Source organism: Pipistrellus kuhlii, unplaced genomic scaffold (genome assembly GCF_014108245.1).
Source record: "Pipistrellus kuhlii isolate mPipKuh1 unplaced genomic scaffold, mPipKuh1.p scaffold_m20_p_13, whole genome shotgun sequence".
Lineage (NCBI taxonomy): Eukaryota > Metazoa > Chordata > Mammalia > Chiroptera > Vespertilionidae > Pipistrellus > Pipistrellus kuhlii.
In genome coordinates, this window is record NW_023425438.1 from 9,866,805 (window position 1) to 9,888,812 (window position 22,008).

Below are 22,008 nucleotides of genomic sequence, written 5' to 3' on the forward strand. Positions count from 1 at the left end.
TTTTTTAAAAAAATAACCTTATGTTTTGTTGTTGTTGTTAATCCTCACCTGAGGCTATTTTCCCATTGATGTTTAGAGAGAGTGGAAGGAAGTGGGAGAGACAGAGGGAAACATGAATGTGTGAGAAACACACGTTTTGGTTGTCTCCCCTATGTGCTCCAACTGGGGCTGGGGATTGAGCATCCAACCAAGGTGTATACCCTTGACCAGAATTGAACCTAGATTCTTCAGTCCGTGGGAGAGTGCTCTATCCACTGAGCCAAACTGGCTAGGGCTGGAGATGTACTTTGAAACCATGTGTATAATTCATTTTTTTATTTTTTATTGATTTTTTACAGAGAGGAAGGGAGATAGGGAGCTAGAAACCTTGATGAGAAACATCGACCAGCTGCCTCTAGCACACCCCCTACTGGGGATGTGCCCGCAACCTATGTACATGTCCTTGACCGCAATCGAACCTGGGACCTTTCAGTCCGCAGACCCACGCTCTACCATTGAGCCAAACCGGCTTCGGCTCATTTTTTTTTTTTAAATCCTCACTGGAGGATATTTTTCCATTGACTTTTAGAGTGAAAGACAGAAACATCAATTGCTTCCTGCACAGCCCCAACTAGGGCCCAGGCAAAGAGAAGCCTGCAACCGAGGTATGTGTCCTTGATTGGAATTGAACCTGCCCCAACCCTGGCATTGGCATTTCACCAAGGAACCCTGGTTCCTTTAGTGGATATTATGGGACAGAATGTTTGTGTACCCCCTAAAAATTCATATGTTGAAGCCCTACATCCCAATGTGATTTTATTTGGACATCTTTGGGAGACAATCAGGGTTTGATGAAGTCATTAGGATGGTAGATTAGTGAGTGCCCTCATCAGAGACACCAGAGAACTTGCTGACTCTCTGCCACATGAGGACAAGCAAGAAGTTGGCAATTTGCAAGCCAACTCACCAGAAACCAAATAGGACTTTATCAGGGATTTGCCACCATTCTGAACTGTGGAAATAAATGTGTTATTTAAGCCACCCACTCTGTGATATTTTTGTCAGGGCAGCCCAAGTAGACTAAGATTTTGATAACAAGAAATGAGGTGCTGCTCTAAAACATGTAAAATGTGGCAGCTTTAGCAGACTAAGACAGTGAAGAATTTTGAAGGCAATCCATTAGAACTCAATGAAGAGAACTAGAGAATATATGTACGTGACCATACATGTACATTCTCATGCTTCTACATTTATCTATTTTTAAATGTCTTCAATCATGAATTCATACTTTAAAAATATCTTTTTATTGATTTCAGAGATAGAGAGAGGGAGAGAGAAACTTCATTGATGAGTGACAATCATGGATCAGCCGCTTCCTGCAAGCCCCCTAGTGGGGACTGAACCAGCGACCCAGGCATGTGCCCTTGACTGGAATCGAATCCAGGACCCTTCAGTCTGCAGGCTGACGCTCTATCCACTGAACAAAACCAAGAGGGCATGAAGTCATACTCGTAAATACAATTTCAACCAAACCTCAGGTTTCATCCTAGGTTTTGCCCTTTTTGAATTCATAAGTAATAACTTCCTCTGACAGTAAGAAAAATCAAGCTCACTGTATATAGCCTGGATGCTGTGAAAGATTGATTTTAAACTTTGTTATAGTGAGTTTTTTCCCCCCGTTTTGCCCAAAGTCCTTCCTCCTAAGGTATGGCCCTTTGGTTTCAATGGGTATCCCAAAGTATACACTCCTCTTAGAGGAATTTTTTTAAAATATATATTTTTATTTTTTTTAAGTATATTTTACTGATTTTTCTTACAGAGAGGAAGGGAGAGAGATAGAGAGCTAGAAACGTCAATGAGAGAGGTCAATGAGAAACATCGACCAGCTGCCTCTTGCACACCCCCTACTGGGGATGTGCCCCCAACCAAGGTACATGCCCTTGACCGGAATCGAACCTGGGATCCTTCAGTCTGCAGACCGACGCTCTACCGCTGAGCCAAACCGGTTTTGGCTCTTAGAGGAATTTTAATTTCAAACTGTATTACCCTAGCAGTTGCCACGTCTACTCAGTTCCTTAAATTGGACTATTGCTTTCTGCTGGGTTCCTAGGAATATTACACTGCACAAGTGATACCCAGAATGGCAACCTGGATTCCAGGTTCTTGTCCTACGAAGTCTGAAGAATAAACAAAAGCATGGAAACTTATTGCAGGCATATAAAATCTCCCCCTTGGGGAGCAGTCCCCAAATGGAAAAAAGACCCAATGAGTATTCCTTGTCTAAGGGTTTATAAATGCTGACGGCATCTTTGTACATGCTTTCTAACTGGATCCTCCTCGTTTTTAAAAAAAATATATTTTATTGATTTTGTACAGAGAGGAAAAGAGAGAGTTAGAAACATCGATGAGAGAGAGTCATCAATCAGCTGCCTCTTGCACACCCCCTACTGGGGATATGCCCACAACCAAGGTACATGCCCTTGACCAGAATCAAACCCGGGACCTTTCAGTCCCCAAGCCGACGCTCTATCCATTGAGTCAGACCGGTTTCAGCTGGATCCTCCTCATTTTATGGCACCTCCTGTTTTCCCCTAGTTAGCCAATTTCCCCCTTTCCCTTTCCTACTCTGTTTTCCCAAAAATAAGACAGTGTCTTATATTAATTTTTTCTCCCAAAGTTGCGGTAGGTCTTATTTTCAGGGGATGTCTTATCTTTCCATGTGTTAGGTCTTATTTTCGGAGGATGTCTTATTTTCGGGGAAACACGGTAGTATCAGTTCCCAAGTTTCAAAGCTCACCAGGTGCTCACCCTTCCTCTTGTAAGATAAACACTGTAGTGGTATTGGAGCTGGCTCTGTCAGCTTCATGTATGCATTACTTTCCTATGGACCTTTCCCTAACTGCCTCTCCTATCTCCAAATCCTTTCAAAAGTACAATTTGAAAGGAATCTATAGACAGATTTTGGGGCCTATATGTTTGAAGCTCTCTCCTTTTCAAGATTTCCTTCCTAATTTCCAGCTGTTCTAGAAGATCCTAACGATCCCTCAGCTGAGTAAGACTGTCACATTCTATTTCCACGCACACTGCACAAACTGGAAATTTCCTCCAGGTAAAAGCTAGTATATTAGTTTGTGCAGTTGATGCCTGTTTGCTCTCTAGTATTCTAATCATTTTTATAGCTTATTCAAAGTTTACAATTGCTGGCAAAAGAGTTATTCCAAAACAAGCTACTCCTTCATTACTAGACTGCAACCTCTGAAATCTAAAAGTTTCAAATAAAAAGATTAAAGGCAAAATAAACTTTGTAATTTATTTCAAGTGTATTAGGATAAACGCCACTTTATGCAACCAAACCTTTTTAATGTATTTCTAGTTAAGTACAAAATACCAGATTAAAATAGAAACCAGCATTTAAAGGAAAATCCTTTGACTTATAGTCCAAGACCAAACTATAATTCATTCTACCAAAAGAACTAGTTTTTTTTTTTGGTACAAAATATAAAGAATTTTACACTATAAAAAAGGCTACTATATATTTACTTAAATTAGAATTTTAGCATCTGCTTTTCCTCCAATTATTTCCAAGCATAAAGCATGATGCAAGTCAGAAATCCAATAACCTCAATGGGCAAATTGTCTTAGAATGAACTTTTACACTTAAGATATCTTGAAAGATAGTATTCTTTCCCTTGGCTAAGAGGTCCTTTTTTTTTTTTTTAATGATCGATTTATTTAAAAAAATGTTTTTATTAATTTCAGAGAGAGGAAGGAAGAGGGAGAGAGAAATAGAATCATCAATGATGAGAAAGAATCATCAATCAGCACCTCCTGCACAACTGCCCCCATTGGGGATGGAGCCCACAACCCAGGCGTGTGACCTTCTGGTTCATGGGTCAACATTCAATCATTGAGTCACACTGGCCAGGCATCAATATGTTTTAATTTAGCTTACAAAACTCTGCCTTATTAACATGAAGAGCACACTATAATTTAATGTTTAAGCATTACCGTTTAGGAAGTAATGTGACACAGAGTTCAATGCAAAATCTAAAAGGTTACAATCTAAGTCTAATATTAATTTTAAAAATCTCAGCAACTTCTATGTTGAAAAAGACCAAACCAACCCCTTATACCTTCTACCATTATCATTATTCTATGTTCACAGTCCTTCTATGAAAAAAAACACAGCTTAAAATAAAACTTGGTCAAATTTTACCAAGATCAAGAGTAAAACTAAGAATGTTAAAAAAAAAAAAAAAAGTATATCTTCATTATAAAATTCTTATCTAGCAGGGGCAAAGTTTTAATTTGTTCTCTCAAAACCAAACATATTTTTCCTAAATAAAATAAAAACTCTTTGTTCCTACTATAAAACTATTCTTTCCACCCACGACATTTTACATAAAAGCACCAAAGAAAATGTAAACAAACTTTAAACCAGTAAACTAAGGGCAAATATCCATTTGCCTTTATTACAATATTTAAAAGGTCAGAATACGAGTCTCTATTTCCTACAATGACATTTTTATAATAAAATTTCAGGCATACTTATACAAACAAGAAATGGAATTACTGTACATTTGGGGGGAACAAAAGGCAGATTAACAGACTACAACTTGTTGGTTAACAAAGTGAGCACAAGAAACCTATAAAATGTATGCAATTTATAAAAATTCAGTGACTTTAAAGTTTCATTGTAGGGATTAATAATTATAAAGAATAAAAGATGGTAGATCCACTGACTTACTATCCTGTAAACAGTAAGAAATAATCAATAAATTAGAAATGTCTTAGCTCCCAGTACTTCCCTTCTCTCCCACAGGAAACACTTTTACAGTTGTTATAATTGGCCTTCTTAAGTATTAGAATACTTCCTTAAGTAGCAAGAAATAAATTCCATTAGCAATAAGTTAAAAGTCTACAATAGATTTCTGGCAAATATATTAGGAAAAAAGTACTGTGGTCATGTTGTATGACAGAATGACTTAAAACTTGCAAATTTCTCCTCTTTTATTAGTCTTATTTTGTTGCTATCATATTGCTTTATAAATTGGTAGAAAGGTATTAGAAAAATAAAAAAATGAAAAGGACATGGTAGATTTATGGAGAAAAAGCCTTCAAAATCCTTTTTCCTATTTCTGTTACACAGAAAAAGTTTCATTTGGCACACAATTTGTAAAAGGAAAAGGAAAAAAAAAATGTTTGGCATTCCAATCACCGATAGTAAAGACAACAGTAGGAGAGGAAAATGGGAAAAATTTCTATTTTTAAAAAAGACATCAGAAGACAACCAACGGCTGTTGTGTCTTTCACCCTTTACTGTCTCTGAATACTTTCATCTGTAACACAGTATATAAATTATTATTTACATTCTGATTAAATTGGTAAAGAAGACCAGAACCAGTGTTTATTGTGCTCTAACTTACAGCACTGCCCATCGGGATAGCCATTACTATCAAGGCAAGAAGGCCTGAAACAAAATATTCCATTTGCATTGTATATTTTATTTAAATTTGTTTTATGGTTTATCTTCTGGGATGCATAAATAATTATAAGACTCTAAAAAGTCCTGTAAACGTAGGCTGAGTTTCTGTAGCTGATAACTATTCACTGAAGATGGTCTTTTTCTCTCTTGATAAGAAAACTTACAAAGGTGTTTGCTTAAACAGTGGTATCTCCAAAGACCTTGTTCCAACGTATGTATGCTTCTAAGGTTTGAGGGCCCACGCTGCGTTTTATCTTTTTCAAGGATTCAGTGAAGTCAGATAATCGAATATTTCTCATCTAGATTTTTAAAAAGCACATGAAAATACAAATGATGAAAACATACAGTAGTTAGCCCCCAAATGGATCAAATGATGCTATTCATTAATGTTAGAAACATATGTAGATCAATTCTTTTTAAAAATATATATATTTATTGATTCCCCTACTTGGGATCGAGTCAGCAACCTGGACATGTGCCCTTGGCTGGAATGAACCTGGGACCTTTCAGTCCGCAGGCTGACATTTTATCCACTGAGCCAAACCAGCTGGGGCAGTAGATGAATCCTTTAAAATCATGTCAATCACCTTATTTTACATATAGGTAGGGCAAAAGTAGGTTTATAGTTGTAAGTATGGGACACATAGAGTTTATTCTTTTTTTTTTTTTAATATATTTTGATTTTTTACAGAAAGGAAGAGAGAGGGATAGAGAGTTAGAAACATCGATGAGAGAGAATCATCGATCAGCTGCCTCTTGCACACCCCCACTGGGGATGTACCCGCAACCAAGGTACATGCCCTTGACCGGAATCGAACCTGGGACCTTTCAGTCAGCAGGCCGACGCTCTATCCATTGAGCTAAACCAGTCTCGGCCAAAGTTTATTCTTATATTATTATGTATTAACTAGAGGCCCGATGCACAAAATTTGTGTAAGGGGCTCGGCCCTCACAGCCTTGGCGGCCTGCCTTGGCCCTTGCAGCCCTGGCTTCATCTGGATGGTCATTTGGCTGTCTGGTCTAATTATCATATTATGCTTTTATTATTATAGATTAGAGGCTGGTGCATGAATTTGTGCACAGGTGGGGTACCTCGGTCTTGCTGCCAATTGGGGCCATCCAGCAAGGGGGCGGGGAGGCAGAAAGATCACAGGAGGTTGGCTGTGGGAGTGCACTGACCACAGTGGGCAGCTCCTGCATTGAGTATCTGTCCTCTGGTGGTCAGTGCATGTCATAGCTACTGGCCAGTTGTCCAGTCATAACAGTTGCTTAGGCGTTTATATATACATAAATGATTGTATTATTTCAAATATGAACAACAGTAAACTTACTTTTGCCCCATCTTGTATATTAGATAAGATTGCTATATAAGAAATCTTATAAGAATGTTATACTAATATACTTTTATTACTCGTTTCATTTCTTACGTATTAACATTTTAAATAATATTTTCCCATTATCAAAACAAGACCCACGCATTAGAGATAATTTGACAAAATACAGACAAGCAGAAAAAGAACCACTCACTCACAGTTCCACCATTAGATAGACAACCACTCCTTGGCTCCTAATTTTTTCTGTTTATAGATTCATAGAATTTTACATTCCCAAGTCTCACTCACTATATACTCTAGCTAACATTCATGCGAGGTTTATTAGAAAGGAAAGGGAGGTTTATAAAAAGCATGTAGGACTTTTAACCAAAATTTTAAAAATGTTTTTATTTATTTCAGAAAGAAAGGGAGAGGGAAGGAGAAATAGAAACATCAATGATGAGAGGGAATCATTCATTGGCTGCCTCCTGAACACCCCCCACTGGGGATTGAGCCAGTAACCCAAGCATATGCCCTAGACTGGAATAGAACCCAGGATCCTTCAGTCCACAGTATGATGCTCTAGTCACTGAGCCAAACCAGTTAGGGCTAAGCAAATGTTGTTTTTAACTACAACATGTATGATGCTTGTATCTGAAGTATTCTAACGTTAATACTGTTTATAATGCATTTTTTAAAAAAATATATTTTTATTGATTTCAGAGAGGAAGGGAGGGAGACAGAAACGTTGGTGATGAGAATCATTGATTGGCTGCCTCCTGCACACCCCCTACTGGGGATTGAGCCCACAATCTCGGGCATGTGCCCTTGATTGGAACCGAACCTGGGATCTTTTCACTGATTCCAGAAGGGCGGGGGGAGGGGGGTAGCGAGGGGAGGGATGGTTTGGAAGAAGAGAGAAATATTGATGTGAGAGAGAAATATGGATCAGTTGCCTCCTACACATGCCCTGACCAAGGCCTGGGTAAATACTCAGTAGAGAATATTTTTTCCCATTGACTTTTAGAGTGGAAGGGAGCGGGAGAGACAGAAAGAGAAATATTGAAGTGAGAGAGACACATTGACTGGTTACTTCCTGCATGTGCCCATGGAAATGCAGCCTACAACTGAGGTATGTGTCCTTGTCTGGAATTGAACTCTTGATCCTTAGGTGAGAGGGCTGACACGCTAATTACTGAGACACACTGGCCAGGACATGGTATTTTAAAAATATGTGTGTTTGTCATTAACACAGCACTAATAAAAACGAAGATAGTATGCTTTAAAAAAAAAAAAGAAGGAAAAAAAAGAACTGACATTTTTATTATATTGAATCTTCAAATGCAAAGATTTGGTATATCCTTCCATTTATTTATTAAAATCTTTTTCAACATAATTTTTTCAGGAAAAGACTTGTAAATCTTTTAATATATATGTAAATAAATAAATAAATTTTACAGAGAAAGGAAGGGAGAGGGAGGGAGAGAGAAACATTGATGTGAGAGAAGTATCAATCAGTTGTCTCCTCACCTGCCCTGACCCGGGGATTGAACTTTCAACCTGGGTATGTGCCCTGACCGATAATCAAACTGGCAATGGAATGATGCTCAACCAATTGAGCCACACCAGCCAAGCAAGATATCTTTTAGAATATTCATCATTGGTACTTTACATTTTTGCTATTGATAAAATAAATGGTATCTTTTCTTTAAAAAAAAGTTCCACCTTCTGTTTCCTCCTGGTATAGTCATGCCTTTCAGAGTTGCCCTTCTTTGAGGCAAAGGGGCCTGGAATTTATACCCCACATCAATCAGGCACTGGATAAGTGTTGCCCTCAGGTACTGAATATGAAATGACCCTGAGTGAAGAGTCTTTTGGCCGGAAGTCAATGCCAGAAGAGTGATTCAATTGAGAGCTGTCAGCTGCCAACTTTCCCACCAGCTAAGAAAACTCTGCAGTCCTGAAGGGGAATCTTGACAGAGTACCACTAAATGCTTTTGAAGGGGTTAAAGAAGTTCTTCTTTATTCTTAGTTTTCTTAAAAGGTCTTGTTTTGGTAAAAGGAGAGTTACCCGGCTGTGTTATGTGGGGAATTGGATCTGGTGTCTAATTGCTTCTTAAATAGACTTTCAACTAATCCTATTTCACTCTCACCTTTACCCCAGTTTCAGAGCTGTCTGTTGTCTTCAAACCTGAATTTTTCTGCGGCTTTGCAGGACAGACTGATTTTTTAGATTTTGCTCACTGCCAGCAAAGAGATGCATTTCTATACACAGAGTTTTAATATTCTTCTTCATAAAAAGGACCAGGGCTTGTCCTGGCAGGGCAGCTCACTTGGCTGAAGTGTCATCCATACATCGAAAAGTCCAGGTTCAATCCCTAGTTGGTATGCATACAGGAAGGCAGCTGAGTGATGTTGCCCTCTCACATGGATGCTTTTCTTTCCATTCCTTTCTCTCAGTAAAATCAATAAGCATGTCCTTGGGTAAGATTAAAAAAAATAAAAAAAGAACCAAGGTTCTACAGAGTTGTTGATTCCATGTCTTGGGAGAGGCAAATGTAAGATATGCCTTGCCCACAGAAAGCAAAAGTGCTTTTCAAAATTCTGAAGTAGTGCTGAGAGGGTTCATCTTCATCTAAAACCAGATTTCACTGGCCAAGTGTGACCCTTTAACCATAAAAATATTATAATTGGATTTACACATGTGGTGGGCATCGTCTGATGACTTCCACCTCTCATTATATGCCTTTGTGAAATCCCTTCCCTGAATGTAAACTGACCTCATAATAAAAGACTACAGCCCTAGCTGGTGTGGCTCAGTGGATAGAGTGTTGGCCTACAGACTGAAGGATTCTATGTTCAATTCTGGTCAAGAGCCCATATCCAGATTGTGGGCTCCATCCCCATTAGGGGGCTTGCAGGAGACAGCTGATCAATGATTCTTTCTCATCATTGATGTTTTTCCCTCCCTCTCCCTTCCTCTCTGAAATCAGTAAAAATATATATTTTTAAAAATAGAAGACTACAGCAAAAGTGATGGAATTTCACTTTTATGATTAAGTATAAAGACTATGACTTCCATCTTTCTGGCATTCTTTCTTGTCTTCCTGGCTTGCTTACTTTGATGAAGCAAATTGCTATGTTGGAGAGGCATATGTAGCAAGGAAGTGAAGACAGCCTCCAGCCAATAGCCAGAGAAAACTGAGGCTGTCAGCCCAACAACCCATGAGGGGAAATGAATCTGGCAAAGAATCACATGAGTGATCTTTGAAGCAGATCTTTCCCTAGTTGAGTCTTACAATGATTATATTGCCAGCCAACATCTTGCTTCCAGCTTTGTAAGAGACTATGGGCCAACACTTTGCTCCCTGTTGAGAGAGATTGAATCAGAGGACTCAGCTAAGCTGTACCCATATTCCTGACTCTGTGAAAATGAGGTAATAAATGTTTTAAGCTGCCAAGTATTGGGGTAAATTTTTGTTATCCTATCCTATATAATAAAAGCCTAATATGCAAATTCCCCTTTGACTGGGAATTTGACCAGGGGGTGGGGCTGGCCAGCCAACCACTCTGGGCCCCTACCCCCGGCTGGTCCTGCCCTGGCTGGAAACCAGGGGAAGGGAGGCCCTAGCCAGCAGACTAGACTGTTAAAATGAAAGGGTGGCTTCAAGAGGTGTGAGGACTTTCTTAGTAATGTAGGTGATGAACCATCATGCACAAATGCCCGAGGACAACATCAAATTTACTTAAAAGTTTGAAGAAACAGGACTGTCAAAATGTACTCGTTCTCTATGTTGAGTTCAATGTCTCCTCAATAGCTGTTGAAACTTGGGCAACAAAAAAATATATCTGACAGGTAAGTTACAAACATAATGCAACTTGATTTTAAAAGTTTGTTCACACAGTTATGATCATTCTGCATTTCCAATTTATATTTCATAGGCTGGCAGTATTTTTCAAAATAAATTCTTTAGCATTTCATAAGAGGGTCTACCATATTAAGAAATTATAGTAAATTGCATTACAATGTTAATTGTATTGCTTTTATAAGGAGGAAAACATACAAAAACTAACAAAATGGAACATGAAAGGCTAATCTGTTCCAAGTTACTTTCATAATGTATAAAATCTTTGTCTCCTATACTTTGCTTGTTTAGTTCTGTTTTTTGTTTTTTTTAAAATATATTTTATTGATTTTTTTTAACAGAGAGAAAGGGAGAGAGATAGAGAGCTAGAAACGTCAATGAGAGAGAAACATTGACCAGCTGTCTCTTGCACACCCCCTACCGGGGGTGTGCCCACAACCAAGGTACATGCCCTTGACCGGAATCGAACCTGGGACCTTTCAGTCCGCAGACCGACGCTCTACCACTGAGCCAAACCGGCTTCGGCTGCTTGTTTAGTTTTTACATAATATAAATTGTTAGAAAATTAATTAATGTGTACAATATTTTTGTCCATTACCAGTGAACAACATAAGATACTGTGATGGATAGGCCTTTCTCTCTCTCTTTCTCTCTCTCTCTCTCTCTCTCTCTCTCTCTCTCTCTATATATATATATATATATATATATATATATATATATATATATATAAAATATGTTTTTATCGATTTCAAAGAGAGGAAAGGAGTGGGAGAGAGGGATAGGAACATCAATGATGACAAAGAATAATTGATCAGTTGCCGCCTGCATGACCCCCTCTGGAGATCAAGCCTGCAACCTGGGCATGTGACCTAACCGGGAATTGAACTGTCATCACCTGGTTCATGGGTCAACAAACCCTGAGCCACACTGGCCGGGAAGGCTTCTATTTTTTAAAATAAGACAAAGTTAATTTTTTCTAATTTCTAATCAAGTAAACTAAAATCCAGACAAGACATGTATCTAACAATATAGAGAATCAAAACCAAAAAAAGACAATTGTAATATAGTATATACCTCATTGGCAGACATATTCTTCACTTGTTCTGGTTTCAGTTCTGCAAAATATAAAAGGCAGCCACTTAAAATACATATATTAGAGCACATAAATATATAAATGCTTAGAAAAATATTATTTCTTAGGAGTTACTATAAAACATTCAATTTCTTTGGATATTATAAAAAAAAACAAGTTTTACAAATTTGAGAGTAAACTTAAAAGAATTAAATTTGGGAGAGAAACCAAAATGGTGGTATAGGTCAACACCTAAACTGCTGCCTCGCACAACAATTTCAAAACTACAAAAGACAAAATGGACATCATCCAGAACCACAGGAAGGCTGGCTGAGTGGAAATTCTAAAACTAGAAGGAAAGAGAAAAGCACACTGAGACTCAGAGGAGCTGTAGGAGGCAGATGTACTGAGATGCGTGCGCAGAGAGGGCTGGCACCTGAGTGTGCAGCTGGCTTTCTTAAGTGGGAGACAAAAGCTCCCGACTGTGCTGACCTTCAGTTTCAGGTGAGACTCTGGGACCTAGACTCATTTGGGGAGAAACTGGACTGTCTGGCAGTGGGCAGCTTTCCCTCAGAGGTGCTTGTAGGGATTACCATTGGACATTGAGACACAGGAGTCTATTAAGGCAGGGCTGACAGAAAACAAATGCTGTCTGCTCCGCCCTGAGACTCTGCCCCATCCAAGCTGAGCACAGAGGCTTTTGCAAGTGTTGTCTCATAAGCGTGTCTCCAGCACAGTTCTCCCAGCGTAGACACAGCTGATCCTCACAGCCAATTGGCCTGTAGGTCAATTCCTCCCAGTGATACCAACAACAATCAAAGCTTTACTACAACAAGACTGTGCACACAGCCCACAAAAGGGTACACCAAGCATGTCCACTGTAGGTAACTGGGAAGACTGAGCCACTGGGCACTATGGGAAACCTAGCACACAAAGCCACTCTATCAACTCAGGGAAGCAGCCAAAATTCAGAGACAAAGAAACAGATCACAAATGAACGAAATGGAGGAAAGAAAATGACTGGATATAGAGTTCCAAATCACATTTATTAGGTTTTTCAATAATTTTCTAGAAAAGCCTGATAAATTTAGCAAGACTTTCGAGGATATGAAAAAGGAGCAACTAGAAATTAAGCATACACTATCTGAAATAAAAAAAACATTATACAGAGATCTAACAGTAGACTAGAGGATTGCAAAAATCAAGTCAAAGATTTGTAATACAAAGAAGCAAAAAATGCTCATCTGGAAAAGAAAAAAGAATCCAAAAATATGAAGAAAGTTAAGGAGCCTCTGAGACAACTTCAAGCATGCCAACATCAGAATTATGGAGGTGCCAGAAAAAGAAAGAGAGCAAGATACTGAAAACCTATTTGAAGAAATAATGACCAAAAACCTCCCCACCTTGTGAAAGAAATAAGACTTACAAGTCCAAAATACTCACAGAACCCCAAACAAAAGGAACCCAAAGAGGATCACACCAAGACACATCATAATTTAAATGCCAATAGCAAAAGTCAAAGAATCTTGAATGCAGCAAGAGAAAAACAGTTACCTACTATGGAGAATACCCATATGACTGTCAACTGATTTCTCAATAGAAACTATGCAGGCCAGAAGGGAGTGGCAAGAAATATTCAAAGTGATGAATAGCAAGAACCTACAACCAAGATTACTCTACCCAGCAAAACTATTATTCAGAATTGAAGGGCAGATAAAAAGCTTCCCAGATAAAAAGCTAGAGTTCATCACCACCAAACTAGTATTATATGAAATGCTGAAAGGTATTCTTCAAGAAGAGGAAGAAGAAAAAGGTAAAGATAAAAATTATGAACAAATACATATCTATCAACAAGTGCATCTAAAAATCAAGTAAATAAAAAAATCTGATGAACAGAATAAACTGGTGAATATAATAGAATCGGGGGCATAGAAAGGGAGTGGACTTACAATTCTCGGGGGAAAAAGGGTGTGGGGGTGTAGGAAGAGATTGGACAAAAATCGTACACCTATGAATGAGGTCAGTGGGGCGGGGGTGGTTAAGGGCAGAGGGTAAGGTGGGAACCCGGTGGAGGGGAGCTATGGGGTAAAAGAGGAACAATTGTAATAATCTGAACAATAAAGATTTATTAAATTTTAAAAAAAAGAATTCAATTTGTTCTTTACAAAAGGCAGTAGCTTTAAAAAAATCTAACAACTTTTGTCTGTTTCAGAAAATAACTAAAATATTTTAAAAACACAAATTATTTATACATTAGCTATTGTTTCTGAGTCCCTATCTGAACACAGTTTGCAGCAAGAAAGTTTGGCTAAAATACTTTACTTAATATCACAAAATATATTCTCAAAGTTACATTTATTATTCTCCAAAGCAGCATGTCCCATGATCTATTTTATCATCATAACCAGTAAGTAATCTAAGTGCATACATGCCTATGCTGGCCTTAGAAAAGTTACTCAGAACATCTATTTAAAGTGATAACCATAGTGAGTTTAATCTAATCCAAGTGATCAGTTGTGGTATTTCAGAATCAACAAATTATCCTGAATCAAAACATAGCAATGCATGATACATTTTTCTGCAAGCCTTCAAAAGTTAACATGTAACGATAAAAGTATAAATAGTTACACAAATTCCCTTAGGCACATTAATTTCAAGTGATTTTAGAATACTGAAATGTAAAGCACCAAAAAAAGTTAAGACTATTTTCCCTTTAGCATTCTTTTTTGCTTGTTTGAAAAAGTTTTCTTTTTCTTTGAGTTTTCTGCTTCTTAGCCACTATCAACAAGTGAAATCTATTGTCTAGAACAGGAGTCATGGTCACTGACCCTTGGACTGTCTTTGATGGTCTGTGAGCTAAAAATAGTTTCACATTTTTGTTTTTGTGTGTGTTTGTTTGAAAAAAACAACAAAAAACACAAATAAGATATGCAATGTAGAGCATATATGACCCACAAACCTAAAATATTTATCATCTTCACAGAAAAATTTGCTGACCTTAAATCTAGAAAATACTTCGTTTAAAGTTTTCCACTGATACAGCTTTACTCCTTTCTCACTAATAGAGACTTCTTAAACTTCTAAAATGGTCTCACGAAGAGGTATAATGTTTCCAGCTCTTGTATACCTACCTCGGATAGGACCCAGAGCTGCATCTTTTGCCAAAGCTGTTAGATCACTTCCTGAGTATCCATCAGTCATTCTGAGAATGAGTAGAAAGAGCAAATTATTTTCATCTTTGCAGATTTAAATTCTCTATGTAAGAAGGTAAAACCAATTTTACTTTGTCTTTAAGCAGACCGCTGTATGATTTAAGTGCACAGAAAGACCCACTTGCTAAAATCAAACAGAACAGTCTGCTGCTGGCTCCTTATTTATAATGCCTCAAATTTGCATCATTACAACCAATGCTTTATATTAAGGCACACTATACCTCCAGGAGGCTCCATTAAATTGTAAACATGTCCCCTGGAACGTAACATCTCTACAAGCCATTGCTGGCCAACTGAGACATAACCAGTCACTTCTCTAAAAGTTAGTGGTCTTTATCTTGACAAAGAGCACTGAGTTGATGTAATAAGGGCCAAAGGAGATTATGTTATTATTTTTTAGTATTTATTTATTTATTCGTAATTAAAATTCATGAATGTACTAGGTATCTCCTATATTCAGTTTCTATTAGAGTGTACCACTTTTATTTATGTTTATTTTTCAACTTTTTAATTGAATTTATGGGGGTGACACTGGTTAATAAAATTATATAGATTTCAGTTGTATAATTCTATAATATATCACAAAGTAGATTTTTCAAAATACAGGACAAATAGGTTGAAGGAAGTGTGACAGAAGTCATTGGCAAAAATAGGTACATCGAATGGGATGCCACAGTGTAGAAAGAGTAGCCAAGAGATTATCAAAGGGAACTAAAGACTAGGTAGGCAAAGGGAAAGAGGAAAATAAAACAGGGAAAGAAAGCATTTACTTATTGTGTACTATGTTAAATAAGTACACAGATCAAACATTATTAGTACAATTCTTTATCAGAATGACAAAGAAGGATCTCAACTATTTCAAAGTAATGCATTTGTTCTTTTTTCATTCTTATCTAGGAACTCAATGTATACTAAAATTACTAGCTACTTACATACTTACTGAATATTATTTTATGATGTTTTTTCCAGTGATTAAAGTTCACAAATGCATCTCCTATATTCAGTTTCTACTAGTGTACCACTCAAAAAAAAAGGTTAAAGATGTAAAACTTAAAGAAAATTATTTGTAATGCAAAAGAAATTTATAAGAAAATGTATGTTGGTGTGATATGAGATATTTTACATTTTTAAAATTACTTTAATACCACTTATAAGTTTTAATAAGTTTATAAAAGGAATACAGTACCATCGTAGATGTTTAGGTCATGTCTTATATAGAATCTAGAAACTGAAATTTAGGTACTATACATATAAGAATAAGAGATAAAAAAGAAGGTAAAGGAAGCAGAGGATGAAACACTACTCATTTTATTCCTGAGTTTACTTTAAACAAAACAGAAAAAGATTTCTTTAAAACAAAACAAAACGAAACTGTAAAACAGACCAAATCAAGTTACTCACCTAGCAAGTTGTGCTAGTTCTTTTTGGGTCAATGGGCTTCCCTGTTTACATAATAGATTTTTAAGTAAAAGTAGTCGTGTCTGAAAAGAAATGTTAAAGAATAATCAGTCCTAAGAATTAGCTTAATAAAATACCAGGAATTAGGTTCAAATCCTAATTCTCATTTAGGAACTGAATGATCTTACACAAATCACTCTACCTTTTAGAGCCTCACTCGTTTCCTTTAAAACTACCTTTTCTTGACAGTTCCTGAGAGAGGTGAGGATACTTCAAATAAAGCACCAAGGACATAGCTATTATAACTATCAAGGATATTAAGGGTCTGAGCTAGACAATATAACTTATAGACAAAAACAAAACAGGTTTTATACAAGTATGAATTCATGAATCTCACCCATTGAAACTCAATGACTTAATAACTTAAGAGTTTTGCAACCATCACCATAATCCAGTTTAGAACATTATCATCACCCCAGAAAATTCTCTCATGCCTGTTTGCAGTTAATCCTCACTCTGACTCTTAGCCTTAGAAAATCCTGGATCTGCTTTATGTTTCCAGAATTTTCTGAACATCCTATATAATAAAAGGCTAATATGCAAATCGACCAAATGGTGGAATGACCAGTCACTCTGACACACACTGATCAACAGGGGGCAGATGCTCAACACAGGAGTTTCTACCTGGTGGTCAGTGCACTCCCACAAAGGGAGTGCTGCTTAGCTAGAAGCCAGGCTCGCTGGGAGCAGGCCTAAGCCAGCAGGCTAACATTTCCCAAGGGGCCCTGGGCTCTGAGAGGGTGCAGGCCAGGCTGAGCCCTTCTCCGCGCGCCGCCCCTGCCCCCGCCCCATGCATGAATGTTGTGCACTGGGCCTCTAGTCCTATATAATAAAAGGCTAATATGCTGCTATAAAATTCTTGCACATGTCTTCTTATAGATATATGTCTTAATTTATCTTGGGTAGATTTTTGGGTCTTATGATAAATTCATGTTTATCTTTTTAAGAAACTGCCAAACTGTTTTCCAAGTGGTTGCACCATGGATTGGAAGACTCAATATTATCAAGGTGGTAGTTCTTGCTTCTGCTTTAAAAAAAAAAAAAAAAAAAAAAAAAAAAAAAAAAAAAAAAATCACAGATACATACCTCCTCATTTGGCAAAGACACGTATACCCGTTTGGTGAAACGCCTAAAAAAAGGATTCAAGCAATTCAGAAACAGAATTTTGAATTTCAAGGTACCTCAGTTTAAGTAGTAAATGACAAAAAAAGAAAAGAAAAAAAAAAGCTTTAAGTATAATGCTCAAGGCATGGGAAAGAATTTTAGTCATCAATGTAAAAAATTATTTTGAGTTACTCTTTTAAAACTTCCTAGTTATATTTTAAACATATATTTTTATATGATTTCAGAGAGGAAGAGAGAAAAATCAATGATGAGAGAGTTATTGATTGGTTGCCTCCTGCATGCCTCACACTGGGGATTAAACCCACAACCTGGGCATGTGCCCTTGACCAGTGTGGGGTGCGGCTACAGTGTTTGGACAGGTTCAAGCCTTGGACTAATGAGAGGGCATAGTCCTCTCGTGGCCATGTGCAAGTCCCAGCTTGGAGGGCAGAGCCCTCCCCGCACAATTATAGCCAACAGCTGTAGTTGTAAGCGCGAACCTATGGTACGAACATGTGGTCCCATGTGCCTAAGTGATATAGGCTGCAAGTAAACAAAGCTTGATCAGGTGCATGTAATTGAGTAGGATCAAAACTCATGAGAATGCTGTAAACATCTTGACCATGCCCTTACTGATATCCTGCTGGCCCTGACTTCAAAAACTTTAGTTGGTAACAAGGGGCCAGAGGATGAATATAAGGTGGAAAAGACTAAATTTATTTTCAAATTGAGAGTGAAGGTAATAATAAATGAGATGAATGCATGACTAAACGTAACATATCTGTAATAAATGTGTTTTTCTACATAAATCTTCCTACCTGAGAATAGCGTCATCAAGCTCATGTGGTCTATTAGTTGCACCCATTACAAGTACTCTGTCATCTCCAACAGACTGTACCTATAAGCCAAAAAAATTTTTTCAGCACTTTTAGAGAAAGTAATAACAAGGTAAAACAAAATAAAGATATCTGTATTTCTAATTTGGATCATTTAATAGGAAAATATATACATTAAAATTTTACATTAAAAATATTATAACCAATACTTACACCATCAAATTCTATTAGAAATTCAGTTTTTAGACGTCTACTAGCATCGTGTTCTCCTTCTCTTCTTTCACACAAAAGGCTATCAACTTCATCTAGAGGAAAAAAGACTTGAATTAAAAGCCAACCTATATAAGTGATTGAGATTAATCTAGTTTCCTACTTATTAATACAGTAGTAAGGTCCTGTTCAATTTATTACATAGTCTTTAACATTGTTTTTCTTGAAAACATTTTCCTTTTAAATAAGCTTTCCTATAATACCCTTTATATATGGAGAGGAAAATTTCACAAAGGTTCAACTAACTTAGTAAACATGTTCTCTTTTAAAATATATTTTATTGATTTTTTACAGAGAGGAAGAGAGAGGGATAGGGAGTTAGAAAGATCGATGAGAGAGAAACATCGACCAGCTGCCTCCTGCACACCCCACATTGAGGATGTGCCCCCAACCAATGTACATGCCCTTGACCGGAATCAAACTTGGGACCTTTCAGTTTGCAGACTGACCCTTTAACCTAGGGGTGTCGAACTCAATCAGAGAAGGGGCCAAAATCTAAAATCCAGCCTAAATTGCGGGCCGAATGGTTTACTGAACAGTCATAAACTGTCATTGTGATGGAAACGCAGCGGAGTGCAGTGATGACAGCGCGGTGCGGGCCACATTGCAAGGCCTGGCGGGACGGATTTGGCCCGCGGGCCTTGTGTTTGACACATGTGCTCTAACCACTGAGCCAAACCGGTTTTGGCAAACATGTTCTTACCTATAAAAATTATTGAAGGTTGAAGTTCTCGAGCCACAGCAAAAAGAGCTCTCACCAACTTTTCTCCTTCTCCCACCTAAAAGAAGGCATCACACATGATCACATTCATAAAATGTAACATTAACATTTAGATAGTTACTTAAAAATTGAAAATACTGGAAAAAATACTCACATATTTTGAAGTTAAACTTGCAGCACTTATATTAAAGAAGGTTGCATTAGATTCTGCAGCTACAGCTTTAGCCTTTAAAAATCACAAGGGCAAATATTATATTAGTTCCATAACTTGCTGTAAAATTATAAATACATATGATTAACTTAAGAAAAGAATATCTAAAAATATAAGGCACGACACAGTCCCTAGTATATGGCAATGTGTTCTCTTCTTAGCAACGAGCAAAAAAATCTATGTGCTTCCTTCCACTCCCTCTTTTCCTAAGGGAGAGTAGACAGGGAGAGATAAAAAAGAAGAAAAAGAAAAGAAAAAAGAAAAAGGGTGTTATATCTTCCTAGTTATAGAAAGATAACTACAGAAAGATAAATATCTAAGAAAAGTTACTTTTCCTTATTTACTTTTTGCCTCTAGAACATCTAGTTATGCTGGAGAAAAGTATCCAGATCCAAATAACTTTCGGCAAAAGGATATTACAGAAAAAATATGTGTTGTGTGTCAATTATACTTTAATTTAAAAATAGGAAAGAAGTCTACATCATGCTGATTATTTAAATAAAGCAGTTAAGATAAAAAAAAAAAAAAATTGCCCTAGGTGGTTTGGCTCAATGGATAGAGCATCTGCCTGCAGACTGAAGGGTCCCAGGTTCGATTCCGGCCAAGGGCACATGCCCGGGTTGTGGGCTCGATCCTCAGGAAGAGGTGTGCAGGAGGTAGCCAATCAATGATTCTCACTCACCATTGATGTTTCTCTCTCTCTCTCTCTCTCTCTCCACCCCCCTTTCTCTCTAAAATCAATAAAATATATATTTTTTAAAATCAAGGATTAGGAAGATGCTCAATATAGTAAGCTCTTCTAAGGTAAAAATGTTATTTAAATTGGGAAAATAATAAAAATTACACTGTTAAATTTAATTTGCCCAAACGTATTATTGCAAATAATATGTATGGTTTTCCATCTATTTTGTCATTGAAAACTAGTATAAAAATTTAAGAAAAGTATATTTTAACAAAAAGCAAGTTATAACTCTAGCCAGTTTGGCTCACTGGATAGAGAGTTGGCTTGCAGACTGAAGGGTCCTGGGTTTGATTCCGGCCAAGGACACATGCCTGAGTTTCAGGCTTGATCCCGTGAGGGTGTGCAGGAGGCAGCCAATCAATGATTCCCTCTCATCATTGATGTTCCTCTCTCTCTCTCCCCCTCTCCCTTCTTCTTTGAAATCAATAAAAATATATTTTTTTAAAAAGCAAGTCATAAATAGTAGACTTAGAGATGACATCTATAATACTTTCTTTTTTTCTTTTTTATTATTTTTCTTTTCTTTTTAAAATATATTTTATTGATTTTGTACAGAGAGGAAGGGAGAGAGAGAGTTAGAAACATCAATGAGAGAGAGTCATCGATCAGCTGCCTCTTGCACACCCCCTACTGGGGATATGCCTGCAACCAAGGTACATACCCTTGACCGGAATCGAACCTGGGACCCTTCAATCCCCAAGCCGACGCTCTATACATGGAGCCAAACTGATCTCAGCGACATCTATAATACTTTCAACAATAAAGATACATTTAAAAAATTCATAATAGATTCAGGTACTATGTAAAATTGTTATTTTAATTTTAATTAATTATTTAATTAAAAATTATTAATATCTTAATAGAACATTCAAAATCAAAAAGAATTCTTACCAGCATTGTTTTCCCATTTCCAGGCGGACCAAAGAGTAGCAATCCTCTGGCAGGAGTTCTAAGCCCTGTGAACAACTTAAACATATACACACAGTTATGATTCTGAAGATATTTTTTCCAGACACTTTAAGAATTATTTGTCATCTAAAAAAAATAATTTTCAGTAGCATCCTCCAAAACAGAGCTGCCCAGAGCTCTAGGGAGAACACAATAAACTAGTATAATTATTAAAAACAGAAGAAAACAAAAAACTAAATCCTCATGATCAAAACGAAAACAGACTTGTTGAACAAGCCATATTATTGAACATAGGTATGCTTCTCTACTTCCTTTACAAATCTCACCAAAATAATAGTAAATGAGTAAAAAGATAAAAATCTTCAAAAGAAAAAGAATACAAAAGGAGACCACAGAGGACACAATAAATTTTAGTAGATGGAAAATTGATAAAGTGTGTTAAGTTATTAAGCAGAGCTGAGGGAGCTAAAACCTAAGTGCCTGCTTGTGAAGGGATAGCTAGATACAAGGAGCAAACTGATATGAATAAAAACCCTGGAAAAGCTCAGGAAGTGAAGGCATCGGATACCAGAGAAAGCACCAGTAAGGTAGGCAGCCCAAAACAGAGAAACTGACTAAAAATTTGTATGAAGAACTGAAAATATGTTCCTGTAAACTTCTCCCTAGCCCCACCAACAGCACTTAGGCAAGTATTCCTCTTCCATAACCAAAGAAGACAGAAGTTTTATTCTAGAGAAATTAAACCAGAGTCTCCAAACTCAGGGACATCAGGATTGGCAAGAGTCAATGGAATGAACTCCCCCACCGCCAAAAAAAAGATTTTATTTATG

At 37.2% G+C, this 22,008-nt stretch overlaps 1 protein-coding gene across 9 annotated transcripts in view; it reads right to left on the minus strand.

Annotated features, from left to right (window-relative positions):
- Positions 1-3,897: 3,897 nt before the first annotated feature.
- Positions 3,898-22,008, minus strand: part of SPAST (spastin) — a 41,620-nt gene continuing 23,509 nt past the window's right edge. For 5 of the 9 annotated variants that reach the window (XM_036434819.2, XM_036434816.2, XM_036434818.2 and 2 more), the window contains 10 exons: positions 21,161-21,235; positions 19,471-19,542; positions 19,299-19,374; positions 18,539-18,630; positions 18,308-18,387; positions 17,472-17,514; positions 16,329-16,408; positions 14,847-14,917; positions 11,718-11,758; positions 3,898-5,763 (listed from right to left, as the gene is read on the minus strand). In XM_036434819.2, coding sequence (XP_036290712.1) covers positions 5,641-5,763; positions 11,718-11,758; positions 14,847-14,917; positions 16,329-16,408; positions 17,472-17,514; positions 18,308-18,387; positions 18,539-18,630; positions 19,299-19,374; positions 19,471-19,542; positions 21,161-21,235 — 753 coding nt within the window. In that variant the 3' untranslated portion in view covers positions 3,898-5,640. Of the gene's footprint in view, positions 5,764-11,717; positions 11,759-14,846; positions 14,918-14,940; positions 15,646-16,328; positions 16,578-17,471; positions 17,515-18,307; positions 18,388-18,538; positions 18,631-19,298; positions 19,375-19,470; positions 19,543-21,160; positions 21,236-22,008 lie in introns of those variants that run through there. The other 4 variants (XM_036434820.2, XM_036434823.2, XM_045580552.1 and 1 more) reach the window with 4 other exon arrangements.